General features: G+C 43.4%; 1 protein-coding gene across 1 annotated transcript in view; it reads right to left on the bottom strand.

Annotated features, from left to right (window-relative positions):
* PHF21B (PHD finger protein 21B) overlaps positions 1-22,307 on the bottom strand; it is a 59,711-nt gene that overhangs the window by 12,731 nt on the left and 24,673 nt on the right. Inside the window, exons 3-5 of the mRNA XM_017826545.1 lie at positions 12,003-12,347; positions 9,320-9,442; positions 4,784-4,835 (exon numbers count right to left, since the gene is read on the bottom strand). Of these exons, the coding sequence (XP_017682034.1) occupies positions 4,784-4,835; positions 9,320-9,442; positions 12,003-12,347 (520 nt within the window). The remainder of the gene's footprint in view (positions 1-4,783; positions 4,836-9,319; positions 9,443-12,002; positions 12,348-22,307) is intronic.

The raw sequence follows: 22,307 nt of genomic DNA, 5'->3' as shown, positions 1-22,307 counted from the left end.
TCCGGATGTCTGCTACTAACAAAAAGGAAGCATTTAAAGCAATTAAGCCTTGTAATTCCCATCATATGAAAGCAGAGAGATCCTTTTTTAATTCAATTTGCATTGCTTTTCCTCTGTGGAGGTTGGAGGAAGCATGGCTGGGATGCCATGGCTAGATTCAGTTCTAACTAGAGCGTGATGATTTGTCCACCCAAAACCATACAACTTTATAACCCTGAGCATGTCAATTGTTATGGGCTGTGCACGTATCTGTGCCACTGCAAACAGCAGCACAACGATGGGCTCTTTGGGCTGCAGCCCTGGTCAGAGAAGGGTGACACACAGGGGTACTCCCTTCTAGAAAATGGTAACACCAATCCAGGGCAGCTCGTGCTGAGGACAGCGTTTAGCAACCATCAGCCACGTGCATCCCTCTGTAAACACACACAGAAAGAGGGAGCAGATTACTCAACCACAGAAGCCTGCAGGTTTAGTGCTATTTTTATCTGAGCTGGGATTCCATTTACATCACATGGAATTTCTTTCTCCAGCTCTTGACATCAGTTCAGACTGGTGAGATTTATTACAAGCACGTCTTCTATAGCCCGTTATTTTGACAATGAAGAGCAGACATACTTTAGCAAGGAGAGCTCCCCAGCATCCATCCCAAGACTTGAAGTGTGTGCTCTATTCCAAAATGTTTCCTGTGTGAATATTATATGTTTAGACTTGGTGTTGAGGTGCCAGAGGGATCCTGTTGGTCTAAACGCCCCCTCAGTGGTGATACCTCTGTTCTGTCTTGCCCTAAGCAAATCTCGGAAGGAGAGGAACTGGCAGCAGCCAGTCCTTCAGCCCAGAGGAACACACCCAACAGGAACTTAGGACACCATCTGGTTATGCAGAAGGTCTGGCATCTTTCCTCAGTGTCTGAGCTAAATGGGTGCATCTCAGAACATCCTCAGCACCAGAAAATGGCCTTCGGGATACGGAGCACGATCTGTAATCCAACAGCAAGGCACAGTCCAGCTTTCAGGGCGGTTATCATCCATGGGAATTGCATTCCCAACACCTAGGTCTGGTTTCCAGGCACCCTTTGCAAATGCTGATCATTCCCATGTACCACTTTCAGCATTGCTACAGTGAAGGGTGTCAGTGCTGTCACTCACGTCTTGGACACTTGGTCACTGTGTGTGAGGACCTTGTCTGGGTAACGGTTCTGTCCCGCTGCAAAAGCCTTTCCTATGAAATGCTCATCTGTCTGTGCTGAAATCTCCATCCTGAAGCTTCCAGACTCTCTGACAGCCTCTGAAGGGAATCAGGCCTCAGTGGCAGCAGGGTGAGTGTCAGACACACATCCAGCAGCCCGTCAGAGCCACCAGAAGAGAGATGGTTGTTCTTGATGTCAGCGTTCTTGTAAGGGAAATGCTCTCGAGGCCCAAAGGTAACAGAGAGGTCACAGCAGAGGAACCACGTGCCTTGGTGCTGGAAAAAGCAGAGGGAACGGCCCTCTGCTGGCTCTTTGGTCTCAGCAGTGTGAGCTGGAGCTGCGGTTCCTGCAGCTCAGCAGCCCCAGGTACCCACCGAGTGAACCCAGGGCTTGCAGCACCTCAGCACCCCCGTGGTGGTGCAGGGAAACACCTGGAGATGGGGCAGCCCAGGCTTTGTCTTCCAGAAATGGTCACAGGGATACAGCACTGTGACTTTTCACCGGCCCAGAAAAAGAAACAAAGAATTGGAGCCAGCTCTCTGTGCACACAGCTGGGCCAAGAGCCCCCCAGAAGGACTCGGGGGGGCCTGTAGATCTCTGCCCTTCTCAACCCCAAGTCAAAGACAGAGTCTCTTTGGTACCTGCTCTCACCAAGGCAACAGAAACACCTGGTGGAATCACACACATGGCAGAGACCTGGAATGCAGCTTTGGGAGAGGCACTGCCATGGCACAGAGAGAAAAGCTGGCTGGGGGAAAGGAACAGCAGTGGGAATAGATGGGAAGAGAGAGAAAGAGAGAGAGGAATGAACTGAAACAGCTCGAGGTGCATCACCCTGTGCAGCCATCAGGAAGGGAGAGCACGGTGTCAGCACTTTATTTATGGAAACTGAACAAAAATATCCATGTATTTACATACATCTAAGAGTGGGTCTGTCAATGAGCACACCTGGACAGAACAAAAGCATACAGCGATGTGGTATCTTTTGTTACTTGCCACTTCTGCTAAAAACTGTTGTGTACCTTCCAAATAGGATGTAAGAAAGTTGAATTAAATTTGTTTTATCTAATTAAATCATAAACATTTCAGTAGCCTAGATGGAAATACTTCATTTTTTTTATTTTGCTATGGTAAATCAAGATGTGCATTTTTAGAACAACCTGAACTAAAGGTACCTTCTTTTAAAGTTTTGCTTTCTACCTTTTTCTCTTTAGCACAATGGTAATGCTAAAAGGTGTTCTAATAGCCTAGAGAAAGAGATTCAGTATATTACAACCCTACACTGCATCACAGAATTCAGATACCTCATTCTTTAGTTTATTAATTTAAAAAACAGAACCCAAGCAGAAAAAAATATTAAACTGTAATACATTTGACAAAGATGAATAAATTTGCAGATAGCTTTATGTTAGAGGCCAAACTTCAATGGGCTGCTGCCTTCATCAATAAACACTCTCCATGGTCATTCCATGAGGCCTGTGATGGCAATTTATCTTCAGGGAAAGCTGCCCCTTACAGACTGTCAGTCAGTGGAAGCTGCTGTGTTCATTTACTGGGAAAGGCCTCAAAAGATGCCTCACACTCAGGCTCTGCAGAACAGAGCTCTTTCTCCAGTCAGGGAATGCTCCTCTGGCTGTTAGGCAGACAGAGAAATCCATACACAAGCCCTTCTCCACGACATTAATGAATAAGAGGAAGAAAAGCAGGAGCACTGTGAGTTAATGATACTGAGTGAATAAGCTTTTAATGACCCAATCTTGATAGAGTTTAATTCCAAAAATGTGAAATTGAGAAATGCATTAGGAGCATTAAAATAAGCTGAACTGTGTAATGACCTCTTCTTCCTGATAAATAGCAACGGCTGATAACCGTAAACATGACATAGCACTAAAATAATAACCTTTAGCATGTGAAAGCTATAAGGGCATCTCTGACAGTCATAATCACCAATTCTCATGAAGAAATACCCTTTCCATAGCAAATAGCTCTTTGTTGGAGCCATTTATTTAATGCTAGTAGGAATATAAAAAGTGAATTTGTCTGCAGGAATCGATTCCGCGGGATCAGCGTTGCAGCAGTTTGGTTCAAAATGTGCATGTCCACACTTAGTGTTGAACAAACAGAGCAGAGCAGTACTTGGCATTCCGAAAATAAGCATTAAATTCACACAAACAATTTATTAGTTCCAATAAAATCAAAGGGTAAAGAATTATTCAAAATGAAGTCCTCTCTGTTGTAAGCATAATTTGCACTTCAGCATAATTTCAAATGTTGTCCTATTTTCCTTAGACAAAGGAAACAAGAACCAGTCGTCATTTGCACTTTTTGGATTATAAATCTTCTCCCAAAATTGCTGCAGCTTTTTGATTTCCATTTCAATCCATTACCATTAAGGGATTAAAAATGCCGATGGCTTAAAGTTTCTTTAAACTGCTTTCAAATTCTCAGTCACTGGGACATTAAATGATTCTCTCAAATGCAGATTTAAAGAGGAAAGACATTGAAAAATGGCAACAAGACCCACAGAAAGCCCGCTGTATATATTAGGAGACCTTACAATTCAGGTGCTATTTTTTCCTTAATTCACAGCCTGGCTTAAAACCAAGGAACAGGGAATCTCAGTGCAAAGAAATCAAGGTGTAAAATGGGAGGTGTCAGCAAGGTCCCTGAGCAGGTGCCTAAAGCAAAGCCCATAAGACTCATAGAGTACACTGGAACTTCCTAAGCATTTTGCTGACTGTGGTCCATGGGATGGGTGGTAAATGTCAATTATCATTAACATTTTTTGTGACCAAGGATCGCTGTCAGCTGACACAGACACCACCTTTCTCTCCTCATACTGGTGGAATCCCAGCAATTTGTCTGAGCTGAGCATGGAATTAAAACACATCAGGCTGCAGTGTTTTCCTTAAAAATAGTTGCATTGTCTCTCTATAAGAAATAATCCATTCTACCAAGAAACCATTGATTCCTCTCACACCACTGGCAAATTTGCTGAACCAACTCGTCTTTCCCCTCTCATCCATGATTTTTCCCCTCTTATCCGTGATTCTTTCCCCTCTTCATCCGTGATTTCGGATTGACAAAGGCTGAGGCAAAGAAAGCTGCAAATCTGCAAACCCTTGCAAGGTATTTTTGGGAGGCTGGAGAAGTAAACTGAAAGCTCTGTGATGCTGCATTTAGTTTCTGTGCAGGATTTGTTTGGACTCGTGTTCAGAAGCCTGGGAAGTTGGGCGAGCAGCTCTCACACAAACACGGGATCGGACTGGAAGTTTCATATGTTTTTGGCTAAATGGGAGGGAATGGAGGCAAGGGATTCTTTGTGAGAGGGAGTTTTCTAATTTGCTTAAATCCTTATGAAACCAGAGCTGGATTTTCACCAGTGTTTTACACATTACTCTGTGGGACTCTCAAGATGACAAGACCTACTCAAAACCTGAAAGCCCATCTCAAATGGGAGACAGCAGATGATGCTTGAGCAGGGGGGTTGGACTACAGTGTTCCCTTCCAACCTCAGCCATCCTGTGAGATTCAGGGCAGCCAAGAGAAAAGATTTCACTCCAAAAAGGAACTGTAAGACAAGACATGCCATCTTACCTTCCAAATGTTCCGTTGTAACCAGTCCTAACGCTACCATGAAGGCTATTTTCTAAGGAAAAAATAAACAGGGGTTAGATTTTCCACTACAGTGATCACGGTAAGTGAATAAATAAAACTAGCCTTGACAGACTAAACCCAGTAAAGGTCTTTTGGAAATGTATCTTACTGGATTGCATAGCAATACGAAGAACTTTAATTGAAGGTTTGCTTCAGATGTGCCTGGTGAGTCACGTCCCACTTGTAGGACTATAGGAACTTCAGGAATTCAGAGATTTCTGAAGCCAATGCTTTGTGACTACTGATTTTATACAGCCCAGGACCAAAATCCAGCCAGTCAAATCAATTCAACTGCCAGCTGGCTTGTCACTCCACTCTGTGGAGAGGTCATTGTGTATTATTATTCCTATCTGGACATGGCACTGCTTTTATTGGATGTGAGCAAGCTGTATGAAGTAAAATAAGGTATATTAAACTTCCACTGAGCTTTACAACACTAAACAAGACATCTGAAGCATATTGAAAGTCCCCTCCTCTCAAAATAAAAATACATCAGAAATTTCTCTTCCCAAGTTACCAAAAGAACACCATGTGCATGAATTATGAAAAGGAACACTAATCCAATATTTTCCCCTAATGAGGAGTGAACAAACATCTCCCACTGATGCTGGTGAACTCATTTTGCATGAGAAACCTGACCTAAAATATTGCTTACAACTCTTGTAAACTGTGTATGCACAAAACACACCTTCATACTAAAAAAATCTTCAAAACATGCTGATGCAGCAACAGGACAAGCACTAGAGCAGATTCTAAATTTTCTATCAGGGATTTTTCATTGGGAAATTTTCCCTCGCAGCAAAAGTTTTGCTGGAGCTTTTATTCCATCTTTCTGATGACAACTGAAATTCTGCTGTGTTGTTCCAAGGCCAAACTGAACCGAAGTCCTTGGTTTTCAGTCACACCTGTGATACTTGAGGGGCCTCGGGGGTCACTTCCCCTCTCTGCTGTGCTGAACAATCTCGTTGGGTCACGTCACCCAAGCGGCATTTTTGTGAGGTGCAATTCCACAGGAGGGACAATCTGAGTGTGAAACCCAACCTGTTGGGAAATCCAGGCAAGCAAAGCCCACAGTCCAACTCTGATGAAGTGCACAAAGACCACGGGAAGATGAAATTATAATACTCACCCCAAATAAAATGTGTAGATTCAGGTCAAACTAAAACACAGTGTTTAAGCAGCAGCAGGTCAAAACATTCTGTTTCAATCAAAGAAGTGTCAGGAGAACACGTTTCAACACTTCCAAGCCAAGATTAGTTTGACCTTCTTGTTTTGTGAAAAGCCTGATGATTCAACTTCTCATTTCAGTTCAGGATAAAATCAGCTAGGAAGTCACTGGAACTACGCTTTCCTTTGCAATTGTGACTGTCACACAGTGACACTGAAAGCAGGCACGTCCTCCTTTTGTAGATGGAAAGAACTAACTGTTGGGTGTGTCCTTCAGAACCTGAGGGTCAGCACTGGACATCCATACCCCTCTTGTATCTGTGAAAATATCCTCGTCAAACAGGTGAACCAACACCCTCATAAGACAGGAATATTTTCTTTCCACAACCTCCTGGCGTGTAACCCTCCCTGTAGATTAAAAAATGGTGCTGTAGAATTTCACCACTGGCATGAAGTATATGTTCCTGCTGTATTTCTGCCTTCCACAGCCGTGCTAATGACAAGTGCATGTGTTCATTTGCATGTCAGACCTTGATTTCAATAATGTTCCCTCCTTACATGCCTAAAACACCAGCCAGGCACAGTGGGGGCCCCACACCTGAAGGGAAAGATGAATATTTGATCCGAGATCCACCGTGCAGATCTGAGAAGAAAATTAGTCAACTGAGGGGAATTACAAGCTTCACCTCACCCCCATCAAAAAGTAAGCGTGGCAGGATAAATCTCAGAGCTGGGAGCAGGAGAAATCACAACATTCAGGTGTAGAACCACAAAGTGGGAATGGTTAACGTGCAACTGTGTGTTCCCAAGGGAGCACGGAATTGCCTGTGTTACCCCAAGATCAAACTGCAGGGGAAACACACGTTTTCTGATGCCCCAGCTGAAATTATCTGAGTTACTGGAGTGTTTGCTAAACAATGTCTCTCCGTGCTAAAATTATTTGAATATATATCTAGTTAAAAATGTAATGGCAGCTTTACATATAAAGAGCCATCACAAATGGACTTGATAATTAAGTCATGATTGAACACAGGAAGGGTTAACATTTATAGGGATTTGAAAATTGGTTCCTTCTTAAAAAATCCCAGTAGAAGCTGTATTCTTTTAAACAAGCATGTTATATTAACAGCATATTTGTTTTTATGGGTTTGGCTATTTCACACTCCTGTAGCTTGTTGGATTCAACTCAAAATTCTAATTCCATTGCAGTGCTTTCCTCTCAGGTAGCACAGGGTCTGTTGTTTCTCCTCTGTTCAGGAAGCTGCAAAACCAACACTTCAGTTTCTCCATTTTTTTAATCCAGGCCTAACATTAGCATTTAGTTCACAACTGCCATGTACCTCTCTTGTACTTCTTAGGTGGGATTAGAAACACTGGCAGAAGAAAGAATTTTCCTCTTAGATAAAAAACTTCTAGAATGCAAACGTTGTCCAGGATCAGCTTGGTGGTTTCCCAGCAGGATGACCAAGCCAGGAACAAAAGGCAGTGATCATCCTCACTCCTTTCTGTTCATTCAGGTCCACTCAGTACCTGCAGATGGGATTCCTGGCTACTGGTAAGTCTGGATGTTTCTGGTTGGTTTGCTGTAAATTTGCAGTTTAATTTGTTAAATCCCATTCTGTCCCGATTAACATCTACGTAGGGTCCTCTTGGAGTCCCTGCCTCAGTTTTGTGCTTTGAAGATAAATAAAAGCTTGAAGAGAAGTGCCTCGGGCCCCTATTTTCTTTTTAGAAATATGGCATCTTTGTTACTCTTTGCTTTAAATTTAATCATCTGCTTAAAAGCCACGAGTGCTTTCAGAAACACACAGCACATCTTTTCATGGAGCAAAACAAAGATTTTCACAAAAGCATTTCATTTTGTAATTACATGTTCTATTTATGTCATTACATGTATTTACACTAATTATGCTGTTAGTTCTAATTGCACTAATTGCATAAATACATGATAATCAACTAAAGTTTACTTTCAAAGAACAAAAGAAATTAACTCTAGACCTACCTATTTATGGCCATGAAATAAATCTATGAAAAGAAAAGAATTGTCATATTTAGGGGCATCAGCACCCTACCCAGAAAAAAGAGCTTGCTGAGACCTCCAGGATATACAGGGTAGGAACAATATTCATGGGCAGAAAAAGGTTGTTGAGATAGTCTAATTAGCAATTAAAAGAGCTCATTAAATTTATGGATGCCATACCAAAAAGTGGGCCCAGTCCCACCATCTCCTCCTGCATCTCTCTGGAACACTTTTGTACAATGTTCTTTCCATGGAGATAAGTTGCAGGCAAGGAAAAATGAATGTTTTTTCCTAACATTCTGCTTTTAAGCAAGATCTACTGACCTTTCTGCCCTTAAGGTGCTACCAAATTAATAAGGTTTTGGAAATACCTGCCTAAAAAAAGCAGGACTCCACAGTCCCCTCATTCAGTGGCAGTGAAGATTCACAGGAGAGGCAGATTTTAAACCTGGGAGGTCTCCTAAGTGTAGTTCTGCAGAGCTTCTGCATAAAACCGTGATATTCTGGGCTAAAATATTTATCCTTAACACCGTTTAACTATATGAACCTCTTAAAATGGTAAAACAAATGACCACCCACATGCCTCAAGTAACATTATAAATTTATATTGCAATAATCCTCTTAAGCCTACAGCTCCAAGGATGCTTTTGTGCTACACATTTATTAGACTGGTGAGGTTAAGATTCCACATGAGCTGAGCATTTCTACAGTAGCAGTAGATTCAGCTTGTTTAACTCCTCAAACTGCCTCAAAAGTACACCCAATCTAATGTGAGTACACCCAGAGAAAAAACCAAAATGTCTGCTGAAGAGAGATACCATTTCTACAAGGACTTGTGGTTTATATTTTTAGCTGAAATTAAAAAAATGGTATATTAAGGATATTAAAAATGCAGTATATTAAATCTCTTTCATCTTATAACCTTCCTTCTGCTCTCTTGCTCAGTTTGAAGGATTTTAATGTGTTTCGGACCAGAATCTGCGTACATGTGGGAAGACACAGCAAATGCAAGAAATTGTTGTGAAATACAAGCTAAAAATTGCAAAATTCATTACAAAGAAGACAAAAGAAATGTTAATTTCACCTCATATGCCGCCGGTAAACCCAATGCTATATATTTGATAACAAAAGAAAATATCTTCAGCTTGTACACACCTTTCACCAGAACTCCAGCTACAGCCTTGCAAGGTGCCAAGATTATTATGAGACCTACAAGTTATGTTACATATTGTGACACAACTTAACCATGCTGGAGCTCATTTATTAGAAACGAAAAAGAAAAAAATCACCTCTGGATTTTCCTCCTTTTTCTTTTTGGTAGCAGGGGGTCCCTGAGCTGACTCTTCAGGAGGTTTCTTTGTCTCCACTTTACTTTCTGTCTGGGTTTGGACTTGAGGCTGAATAATGATAACCTAGAAGACAATGTACAAATAAGAGAATTCACTGTATGAAACTGGATATTTCTGCCTGAAACCTTGGGTTCTTCTTTGAAGGGTTACTTCATACCCCTGCAGAAAAGAAATGCAAGTCACAAGCCAAAAGTATAAAAAAACTGAATAGCTAGGTTTGGCTCCTAAATCCATACTAAAGTTTCTAAAAATTAATGGTTTTTGGTGCATTACAAACCTCCAGCAGATTAAGGGAGTCACTCAATCAGTGTCTCTGAAAATGAGGACACTTTCTATTTGGAGGACTTCTGGAGCTGGCTGAGCAGCCACGCTCTAGCAGGGATTTTAAGGCCTTTCCTTTGATTTTATTCTGTGTACAGGTGGAAGAGATGAGATCACTACACATTCAGAGCCAACCTGATCTCAGTTATGAGATCTCAGTCTCATAACCAGCTTTATTCAGAGTAAGTGCCCGTGGATGGGGAGGAAGACACTCCTCATGTAACCGAGATCAGAGTTCATCCCTCTGCCTTTATGTGTTATGGGCACTGGATGCCCAGTTTTCCATAAACAAAATAAACTACATGTTTTACATTAAAACCAGCTCTGGTTTAGAACCTCTAGGAATTAGGACACAGATCTCTCATTCACACACATGTGTGTTAGTAACTCCAGCTGCTCATGTTTGAATTACCACATGAAGATTTACACAGTGCAGGTCACGTTACCTCAGAAGGTATTAAATTAAAAGGAATGAATGACAATTTCTGCCCACATGTGAGTTTATACCCATAATCAAATCTTCATGAAGGACTGTGGAAGACCTTTCTAAGCTCACCTTCTTGATAAATATTAAAAATATTAGATGTGAATGCTGGGCCTTTTCCATCTATTTCATTGCTAACTTTCAATCCATATTATTTAATTGTTAGATACTTTATCTCAGCCTGGTCACTTTAGAAGTTCCTAGACTGTAAAAAGGGATGGTTTTCTTAACCAGCAGTTTTTTTAAGTAAAAGAAAAATAAATTATGGCAAAGAAATGGGGAAAAGATGTCTGCTCTTGTTTACCTCAAAGGCCTTCCTACATCCTGTATTCTTTTTTAGCACTCTATGAGAACCTGTGCTGCCAACAAGACCAAAAGTAGGGGAATCCCAGTAGTAAATTACAGTGAATGTCTGCTGGGCACATTGGCAGCCTTTGTTGAATCTGTTTCTGGTGTAAGAGTGGTGAAGTTCTTGCATTTCAAAGCTGAAAAGGGGTACAAAGAGGAGACAAGTAATTCATAACTTGAATTTTCTTCTACTGATTCCTGTGCTGATCAGTTTTGAAACCCCGAGCGCTCATTTCATTTGGTGTTCCCCTGGAAGTGCAGGAGGGAATGCCTGATTATTTTATATACTCCCCCGGGGTCAGCTGATATAACTCCTATCACTGTATAATTGAAGAGGGAGTCCATAGGAAATCTGAGCCTGCACAGAATTCAGGGATGTTATTAGTGAGGATTGGTTTAAGGAAATGGGAGATCATATGGTCCCATTAATGTCAGGCTACAGAATGATGAGTTTTGTTCCCACTAAAAAACAGGCCTGTACACAGACAAATGTCTCCCAGCACCTCTGTGTCCCCTGAAGAGTTTTCCCTTTGCTTTCTGATTATTTTCCTCAAGAAGAGCCACTGCCACTGCTTTGCCTAGGGCTGTGCCCTCCCAGGGGAACACCCTGCTTGCCCCTGCCACAGGGTTGCTGTACGTGCTGCCCAGGGGGAGGCGAAGCCCTGTTCTAGTTAGAACAGCTGGGACCAGCTCATCACTGTATGGGTGTAACCCAGAACTGTGTATTCTAGAGCCTTCCATGCCATTGCCCAGAAACTGTTATCAACAGACCATTTACACCCTCTGCCCAGAGCAGCCCTGACCCTTCAGGGTATAAACTGGGTGTTAAGAGGCCTGTGAGATAGGAGGGTGCTCCTGTCCTCACACCCATTGTGGAACTGTGAGATAGGAGGGTGCTCCTGTCCTCACACCCATTGTGGAACTGTGAGNCACACCCATTGTGGAACTGTGAGATAGGAGGGTGCTCCTGTCCTCACACCCATTGTGGAACTGTGAGATAGGAGGGTGCTCCTGTCCTCACACCCCCTGTGGAACTCCCTGCCCTGAGGGAGGGACTGGGCATTCCTGCCTGAACCTGAGGATATATAATCTTGGAGTCCTGGGACTTTTTTAACCATTCATGGGATCCAGAGAAGGACTGCAGACCACCACTCTCAACCAGACTGCAACCATCACTCTCGACTGGACTGCAATCACCACTCTTGACCAGACTGCACCAGCACTCTCACCAACAGGTTTTTTTCCCCTCTCCTTTTCCTTTGGACTCAGGGGGCCCAAAGAACACCACTCTGTTCATGCCCCAGGGCGCTGGGTTATACATTTGGGTTTTGTGGGTTAAACCCAACTGTTGTCTGTATAATCGTACTTATCGTATTATTTTATTAAATTGTTATTCTGATTTATAATCTCTCCTTTGAGTTGGGTTCATGTCCCCTGCAGGTTTACCTTTAAACCAGCACAAGCCCCCACCTTGCTGTCGGCGCTGATGAGGAGCGGCTGCACCTTGATGCTGTCGTTGACCACGGAGACGGCGGCGCTGGTGCTGATGGGGGCTGCATTGCTGGGGGAGGTGGAGATGATGGCGTAGGCCACCCCTGCACCGCTCAGAGGGGAGGGCAGGGGCTCGCTGACGCTCTGGGACTGGCTGTGGGGCGGCTGTACATGGCTGACAGTGTTGTTGGCGGTCGGGAGGGCGGGGCTGGGGTTCTTGATGCTCACTACGGTCGCCTTCTGGAAGGTGGGAGGCTGCTTGGAAGGTTGGTCTCTGCACGGGGAGATAGGGAGGCTGTCTGGAATCAGGGTCTTTGGCCTAACCTACAAACAGAGAGGCAGATGTCATTAGGCACAGCCTCACACTGTCATGAACAAACACTGCACACTCGCATTCTCCCAGTAAAACCTCTAATTACATCAACCGTGGACCAGGAGCATCTGGAAAAACATTACCTAGCAACTGCAAGTAGCCAGCCATTCCTTTACCTGTAGATATAGAATCACAGGATGTTCTGATACAAGGAGTCCAGCTTCTAACTGAATGGCCCATACAGGGGATTGAACCCTTGACCTTGGTGTTATTACCACCAAGTTTTACCCAACCGAGCTCAGCTCAGGGGACAAACTCTGCTCACTCGCATTCTCCCAGCAGGATCTCTGGCTGCGTTAACCATGGACCAGGAGCGTCTAGAAAAACATTACATAGCAACTGCAAGGAGCCAGCCATTCATTTACTTGTAGATATATTCCAGTGCTTCTCAGCTGGGCCGTTTTGGAGTCCCTAACTCATCACAGCGCTGAACAAGAAGGGAGGGAAAAAGTCAATTCCTCACTTTTATTAGTTTACATCCAGACAAATGCTAGTCAAGTCACATCCAGTTCTCAGCAGGGATGTGTAAGCCAAAGCCTGGACAAAGAATGGAAAACCCATACACAATAACTTCCTATTCTGGACAGTACACTCCTGCTATGAATTAAGGAGTAGGATTGAATCATTAAGGGAGTTGTGGGATTCACAGGAACAGTAAAGCATATGCCTGGTGGATCAGTGAATGACCATCCTCATGTGTTTAAGACATGCCATGTCTAGTGGAGAGGAGATCAATCACACAGTCACTCAGCTCACAAAAAAAAAAAACAACAAAAAAACAAAATAGAGAGAGAGGGGCACAAGAAACCCACAACCATCAAACCTCATCTTTTGTGGCTGTAAGTAAAGAGCCAGTTTACAGCTGTGGGTGGATGCAGGGGTGGAGGAGGACACTTTGGCCGGCTCTGCACAGGCTGAGGCTGTACCCAGAGCCATCAGTGAGAGCTGAGAACAATTGTTTTCAGCTACCACGGTGTGTTTCCAGTGGGGTAATTAATGTCACCCTGTCAACATGGCTCTGCCTTAACAACACGTTAAGTACAGCTCCAGGATTGAAAATAAATAATTTAGGCTGCTTCACATGAAGTTAACTTCACTCCCAGCTCATTCGTTAGCACGGCCAGATACAACAGTCCGTTCCCTCTGTGCTTATTTAGTCCTGTCACTTCTCACACCTCCCATACTGTGAAACAAATGACAAGTTCTAACAGACAGACATGGGGAACAGCTGCCTGTGTCACCGCGCTGGAGTCTACAGGAGCCCTTCCAAGGATGCTGACTTCAATCTCCAGCCTAAGGAAGCAATTCAATGCAAACACGGGCATTCACTGATGGGCAGAACATCATTCTCTGCCTCACCAAGGAGGAGCTGAACCCATTTGTCCCCACAGCAAATATTAAGTGCAGCAACAAAGCCAGGGAGCTGCTCTGTTGGGCTCACAGCTCTGGGGTGACACTGGAAAGCCTCAGAGCCCCGCTGTGAAATGATGAGAAACTACGTGAAACTCCAACTAACCCCAGTCAAGGCACACTGAAGGGTTCTTTGCTCTTTTGTCTTTACCCGATCACTTTGTATCATTATTATCTGACTTATTCAGCTAAGATACAAGACAAATATCCTGGCCAAGTTGTTTAAGGGAGGACTCTATAATTAACTTCATACCCATAGTTAGTTAATGGCCTTATTTTCAAAAGTAGTGCACAGAGGATTGGTTCAAACCCACTCTGGCCCAGGCATTGTGCAAAACTGAGGCTTCTAACATCAACATCAGCTCAGTGCAATAGGAGACATGACACTCAAAGCAATTTGTTCACGTCTGTATCAGTGATACAAGCAGATCTTGCAATATCTGCTTTTACATTTTCATAATAATGTCCTTCCCCTCCCATGTTAAATCTTATGTAAGTCTCTCATATGCAAGCCTTTAACAAATTGCTTACGCCTGTGTGCTCAGAGACACGTTCACAGAAATAGCATCATTACCCAGAAAAGGAAGTCTGAGAAGCTTGGTAAAATACAGTTAAAAGGTATTACCATGGACAAAAAAAAAATCCAAATTTAATTCTTAGCTGCTTGGCTGTAGTCTAAATTTTATCATCCTTCCCTGAAACAAAACAATTTTCTTGTAAATTAATCTAACATCTGCTACAAACAGAAATACTGTAAACAGACAGATAAGCACAGAGAGAGAGAGAGAGAATACGGAGCAATTGAGATCAAAGATTCAATAGAACAGTCATTAAGATCTTTAGAAAAAATCAAGTCTGACAAAAAATCAGCACAGGAGTTCTTCTAGCCAAAAACTGTCATGTCGTCTACCAGGATCTACTATATCTGTCACTCTTAATTGCACTTTTATATTTAATCAAAAGCCTAATTAAAGCTAAATGCCTATATATATTCCAGCTATATAATTATCTCTTCTGCACTACTGCACATACACAGTGCCTGTCAGATGTAACACCTCGGTGAATCCTGCCCACACCCGTAACACATCCTGCGAGCTGGGGACGGGCACACCTCACTCGGCTATAAAATGAGCTCTTCCTGCACAGGCAATTAAACAGAACTTAATTTTCCCAAGTGCTGAATTCCTTTCCGAAGCCCCGGCACGCCGAAAGGATCCGACAGGACTCACCCAAGTGGGTGAGCACAGAACATAGGCCGGGCGCCTTCTGCCCCCGTGTGCTGCAGAGGAGGAACAGCCGCTCTCACGGGCTCAGCCCCTCCAAACTCCCCGCCAACTTCAGCCGGCCTTGGGAGAGCGTTATTTATTTGCAATTACGGGACAACGAAAAGGGTTGACTACAGGGCAAAAAAAAAAAAAAAAAAAGTTTCAGGTTCTCCCGAGTTAAAGCTCTAATAATTTAAAGGGTAAATAATGTTAATTTCTACGGCCGCGAATCCAAAACAGAAAGCAAACATAGAAACCACTGTGCTCCAACACCTGTGAATGTTTCCCCCTGAAATATAAACACTGAGGGCAAGTATTTAATATACAGCTATGTGAGGGACCTTTGGCAGAGTGTCACCTCTACAAGCAAACTGCTGCAGTAATCTGCGAGGATAAACTCGGCTGAGAACAAAGAAAAATAAACAAAAAGAAGGAAAGAGTGAGTGTAAAACCCTTTTCCTCACTGCTAAACTGTAGCTTATATTTGGCAGATGAAAGGAGGACAGTGGCACTAGGAGAAGTTTGGAAGCTGGCAGGCACTGAAGAAGGGCTGGAATAAAACTAGGGCAGGACAGGCACTGCACATGCACAGCATCACAAAGATGTTTCCTCCTGAAAGTAGCACGGGTTGGATGGCACCAGTCCCTGTCACAAGAGCCCCAGAAGTAAAAGGTGCAAAAGTTGAGCAAAGGAGAAGAAAAGAGAAAGAATAACAGACAGAATGTGTGTTACCAAGTGAAAACTGCAACTGTTGGCGAGCGCCGCAAATAACAATTCTCCTGTAGCTCAACCCTCCTCTCCCCAAGTATCTCTCATTTAACTTCTGACAGCTGTCAAAACAGAATGTGATACTACCAGGGCTCCAAACGCACGAGAAGAGAGAGCTGCTTCTTGAGTAGAATGATTTCCCAAACCTGCGTTGCTCTCGAGTTTCCTCAGTGCCCACAACAACAGAAACATTTCATTCCAGGCGTTCAGCCAGCCCTGGTGCTGCTCAGACAGCCTGCAGGTGAGCACTCTTCTCAAGAAGATGTTCTCAGACCTGAGCATTCACTGCTTTTCAGACAGGGAACTAACAGGGAGCCCAATCCTGTGAGATGTGCAGAGTGATCTTATGTTTGACAGCCTCTAATTTAATATATTTGAAAGAGTTTCAGGTCAGGAGAGAATCAGCTCCTTTCACTAAGATGACTTCTTGTATATCCCACATCATTAAGCTCCATCCAGATATCCCTGCACGAAGCTCAAAGGCTTCCATTTCACCCAAACATCATCGCAGCTCTCAGGAGCACAGATTGTTGAATGCTGCAGAGTGAATGGATTGCTGAGTGCTGGAGGTGGGAGAGCCTGATGTGTGTCAGTGTGTTGGGTTTGGCTGGGTTTGACAGGGTTAACACCAATGACAAGGGCAACTGTGATCACGGGCAATCTATTTCCTGAGGCACATCCCACCAGGTGAGTTGCTCCCATGCTACAGCAAAGAAAAATATGGGGAAAAGAAAACCTCTCACAAAATAAGCCCTCAAGATCCAACCCAAACAAGTATGGGGGGGAAAGGAGGAGAAGGGAAGGAAAGCACACAATTCCCCCCATCTCTGTGGGCAATCCCATGTAGTCCTAAAGGATGGGATTTAATTAGAACAGTTATCTCTGTGCAGATCTGCGGGTGCTGTGAGAATTGTTAAGGGCAATTCTGGTAAATAGTTCTCCTTCAGGCCTAGCAAAGAAGGGAAGTTAACAAGTGCACTTCAATTACAAAACCAAAGGGGATCACCCTGATCCTCCAGCTCACAGGCTGGCCTCAGAATTTCCCCCAGAAACCGAAGACTGATTTTAAAAGAAAATACTATAAAGACCTTAACGACAAATCCATCACGAGCACCAACAAATTGCTGTAATATTTTATTATGCTCACGACTGGCATTTTATTGCAAGGTTGAATTTGCCTAACTTCAGCTTCCATCCCTGGATCTTGTTATAGCTTTGTCAGCAACCCTGGAGAGCCCTCCCCCCTCCCCTGTATCAGATATCAGCTGGATCGTGCTCAGCATCCATCAGCCCTTCCTACTGGCAGGGCCGATCTGTAGGAGAGTAAATTTTTCAGCTCAACGCAATATCACGTTGCCTTTGAGAAAAAGACCATTATTCACACTTTATTTTCACTTCACCCTTGTACTCGGAGCTTAAAAACAAAAACCCAAGAATGGATTTGGCACAATTCATATGTCACAGAGGCAAAGTGCTGGGAGCAGCAGACAGAGCTTTCATTCTTGAAAAGCTTTAGAGGATCACACAGAAAACATTAGCAATGGCTGATAAAATGAGTGCAATATGGGGTAATTATATCCTTCACCAGAATGAACAGATGTACACTGACTTCAGTAAAGCTGTGTCTGTTTATGCCAGCTGAGGACCGACTCTCTCCCTCTCCTTTTTTAATCAATAAAAATGATGCAAAAGAAAAGGTTCTGCATAACTTTACAGCAGTGACACTCCCTAAAATCCAGGGTGCCCAACTCACTCGAATACAAGTGTTTCCAGCTTGGTTGGTTGTTCTTTCCCTGATAAACTCCTATTGTCTTCAGCCTGGTTCTGAGGCCACAGTCAAAATTACCAGAGTTTATCTTCTTGCCACAGGGGGAAGATTTTAAATCACACTGTGATTTAAATCACACGTGACTGTGGATCCATAGCCACTTTTCTTCCTTCCCCTCGCTGTGGTTACACAGAAAGAAGTTATTGTTCAGTGTGTATCGTGAGGAGACTCCAGGCAGGATGACCCAGTTTGGTGAGCCCTGCCTTCATACACAACACAAGCCTCTCTGCAGCATCTCCCTGGAATATCAGCCCAGGAAGCCACACAAGGGTGCTCTGAAATGCAGGACAAAACCCTCGCAGCTCCTCCAGCCCACATATCCGATCCTGCTGCCCCGGTTAGAGCAGACTGGGAAATAAACCCTAATCTGACCAAAACCAAGAGCAAATCTGAACAGACTTCAGCAAGGCCAGAAGTTTGCAAGGAGCCCGTCAAACAAGCCCCAGTGTCTCAGTTTACACTCCCCACCCCGCAGGAGTCACTCGGGGGTATTTTCACACCTATTTAAATCACACCCCCACTGTCAGGCATTTCCCACTGTGCCGGGTACCTGCCGTGTTTCCATGGGTTAGTCATGGACAGCCAGCTTTAGTGGGCAGGTAACACACAGCTAAAAGAACCCCGGTGCGATTTTTAAGAAGACAAAGTGTTTTCATTTAGTTTTTCTTCTCCTTCAGCTCTGCTCGATGCTACAGAAATGGAAGTTCTGCTGAGAGTGGGAATCTGCCAGCTCTGCTTTTTGTGGATGTTGGCACAAGGCATTCAGGTGGGAGTTCTTCATTAAAATGTTATCAGTGTTTTGAACACAAAACTGTATTTTCACAGGAACTTGACTGACTTTTGCTAATGAAATGTACATTTTCTCCTCAGTCATACTGCCTGTATTTTCTGGTTTGGCATTGCTGCTATTGAGCTGATGATTCATTAAGTGGCTGCTCTCCATTTGCAAAGGGGAAAAACCACCATTAAACCAGCAAATTAAAATCAATATTATTCAAAAAAATAACAAGTAGAGGTTGAAGTTGACAAGGATTTCTGCTTTTTTACCTTCTGCACAATGATTCTGTCCTTGAACATGCAGTTATCTTTGTGCCTCTGAGGAAAGAATTTAATCCTTATTGTTTAGGATTACAATAGAAATATAAAAGCCAGACTGTGATTATACACACCAGTCAATAACTTCCTTCCATTTCCACTCTTTTCAGCATTACAAGTCAGCTTGCTTCTCTCACAGATACTCATCTATGATTAACTTCCTCCAATTTAAATATAAAGTGTCCATGAAGCCTTTAGGCACAAACGAGTGAACATTTGTCTGCTTTCCTCCTGCACTTCCATAGGCAGGCTCTGGACTAATCCACACAGCTGGGCAGTCACTGGACTCAGACTCTGGTGTCACCTTAAAGACCATGGATGTCACTGCTTTGGACTGCCCACCACTCTCAGAGCTTTTCCTGCTTCTAGACAACAGTAAAGGCACGTTACAATGGTTTGACCAGCCCCAACTCATTTACCAGCCAACATCAAAAAACTTGAAAGACAAAAATAGTAATAAAAGTAAGGACAAAAGTAATTTCTGTCTGCTGCCAGTCTAAGCAAGATGGAAGCACACAAAATGCTGACACCAGGAGATGAAAATGAATGTTTCAGGGACAGGAAGCAGCACACTGAGTTCCTTCAAGCCTTTGCTGAGGTCCCGCAGACAAAGAAAACTTTCCATCCACCTGTCATTGGGCCAGAGACCCACTGCAACCTTGTACAACTGGCTTGGAGGCTCAGAGACTCCAGACCCAAGCCAGACGTGGATCTGAAGCTACTCCATTCACACGGACACAAGTGGCATCAGTGGAGAGAGGGGACATAAATCTTCTTGTCTGCTGCTACTCACAGAGCAGCATTTGACATGGAGAAACAGGAGAGTCTTCAGCTGGGAAAAGGTACCCTGTCAGGTGTTCAAATGGCTTGCATGGTTCCTGAGGTTTCTGTGGATACTTTAGGATTCCATGAGGTCCTTTTCAAAGTGCTCACAACACTGATTGGATCTGAAGGTTTCAAGCATCAGCAACAGGCAGTTCTGCCTTTGGATCACTTCCCTCACTAAGAACAGAAAACTGACACTCAGGAAGGCGAGGGGGAAAAAAGGGAAACTTTGGAAAATGTGCATCTGGGTGTAGACCCTACAGGTCCATCTTTGACCATACTGCAGAAGACCAGATTTCTGGTCACGGCCAAGCTCTGCCATACCACCATCCTCAAGGAATGTCCTTATGGCCCCACTCCCTGGTGCAGGGACTCCCTACAGCAAGGCTGAGTCAGCTGTCTCAACCTTCTTCTCTAAGAATTAGGAGCACAAAGCTCAACTCTTTCTACACCAAATGTTTTCTGTGTCTAGTCTTCTGACAGCAACATACAGTGGCATGCAATTAATAGTAGCATGACCATTAAAAACAAGCAAAGTGGTAAAAAGGAATCCTAACTAGAACTCTCAGCTCCTTCCTCAGAAAGGGAAAGGAGGAGAGAAGAAATAGCTCCCAACAGATGTTAATCTTTGTGCTTAACATTAACTGGAAGGTGTTTCAAACACAGTGACAAGCAGAGTATAAAAGCTTTCATGGAATAAAACAGATTAACAACTATATTTATTAAGGGCTACATTTTCAGCCAGGCCTCTGCAAACCTATTTGAAAAAGCAATTTTGCTTATGTTTTCCGCATGCACACAGTCAATGAATATTAAATACTGCTGCAAAACCCTTATCCTGGTTATATGCCACGCTGATTAAGTTACCTTGAATTAGATTCTCTCTCTTCTCTTCCACCAGCATTCCAACATGTTCCCCTGGAAGCACTGAGGGTTATACACCAGAAAGGTGCACAACACCCCTTAGGGGATTATAGTCCTTTCCCCCTGTGATACTGGAATAACAACTTTACCCGATTCAATTATTCCTTATTCAAACAAACAATAAAGTGCTCTTGTCTCCCCTTTGCACAATTCTGTGTAACTTTTTATACAAACATGTATGCCTGCTGGCTTCTTTTTCAGTTTCACAAAAGGCTGACTTGCATTTAGTACTGGTTTTCCACTTTCCAATGGCTATGTACAGTTTTAACCCATTACACTTAAAAATAATGGGGTTTTATTTTTTTTTTTGCAAACAGAAGGAGGCTTTGCCTTAGACCACATTTCTTCTACGGTACACAGTGGCATCCCAAAAGTTGGGTTCTGTCTATAGGAGGTGTTTTCCTTGCAAGAAAGCTTCCAGAAGGGAGGAAGAACATCCATCACCGAGGGAGCCAAGAGCAGTGGCTGGCTTCGGTTCACACATGAAGGGAAGCAACAGCTACCAGTGGAAATGTGCTCATGAGAACTACAAGATGAAAGTTTAAAATGGGAATGTGTTTTTGAGTTTTGGGAACATCTGGAGGCTCCCAGAACCCAGTGAAGAGCAAACACGTGGTGACACAACAGCACCGTCCCACGGCAGCTCTGCAGCCCAGCCACCAAATCCAGACCCCACTGAATTACACACACCAAAGTCACTGCAGAAGATAGAATATAGGAAGCCTCTGAGAGCAGAACTGGGAAGAGTTGACTGAAACCCACACATTCCACCTAAAGCCCTGTGTGTCCCTGTTTGTTTTCCCCACTGACTGTGTGACAGCCCCAGTGCAGGCACTGCCACACAGCTCTGCTCTGCTCTAACCAGCAGTGCCACGGGCAAAGCCATCCCAAGCCCTGCCTTCAACCAGGACTGCAAAAATAGGTCAGGGAAATAGCATTATAATCTGATTTCACTGCTATTCAAAGCATCAAGGTCTCTCCACTAATTTGAACGAGAATTGGACTGGGCCCAAATTACTGACAACAAAACGGGAGGTTTATTTTAACACCTTCACCGTTTCATTTAAAACCTTCCAGCTGAAGAACAGAAAATAAGATTCCCCACGTGCCTTCAGGTGGCTACAGTGCAACTTAAACTTGCATGTAAACTAGTTACATACTGCTTAGAGCTGGTGGGTGCCACAAAGCAGAGGAAGAGCTCAAAAAAACCAGTGTTTGAGCAGAGGACCTCCAGGGTTTCCTCCTCAGAGTGCAGTGAAGAGTCTGCAGTTTCACAGCCTCTCACCCAGCTGGAAACCTCAAAGGCCAAAGTAAGAAGAGAAAGATTATTTGGAATTAACTTCCCAAACATCACAGCTCATAGCAGAAATTTTATTTATTTGATGGAAGCAAAAAGAACTTCATTTTCTGTAAGAAAAATAAATTAAGAAAAAAGAACAAAGGTCTGCCAAAGAGGCTTGTTTTGGCAAATAATGAATGCCTAAAGAAATATTGTTTGTATTGTGCAATGAACTTGTAATTAATGTTTGTTTGCTCACCATTTAATAGCTGTTCTGCACTAAGTGATGGGATTTTGCTGCCATTTGTGAATGTGCAGATTTTGAAACTTCATTCCCCATATGGAAGAGCTCCCAGGGGGTCATATCATAAACCCATTCAAATGAACCAAACAAATGACAAGTATCTGTACAAACGTGGAAAATGAGGGAGCTGTCTGCAGTGTTTTATGTAAGTATTGTTAAGTGCCTCAGTTTACTTGTGTGGGATGTTTTTGCTTGGGTGCATAGGAGTGAATC

This window comes from Lepidothrix coronata, unplaced genomic scaffold, assembly GCF_001604755.1.
Source record: "Lepidothrix coronata isolate B3197 unplaced genomic scaffold, Lepidothrix_coronata-1.0 Scaffold129, whole genome shotgun sequence".
NCBI lineage: Eukaryota > Metazoa > Chordata > Aves > Passeriformes > Pipridae > Lepidothrix > Lepidothrix coronata.
The sequence above is the reverse complement of the archived record's forward strand: the minus strand, read 5'-3'. Positions and strand labels throughout refer to the sequence as shown.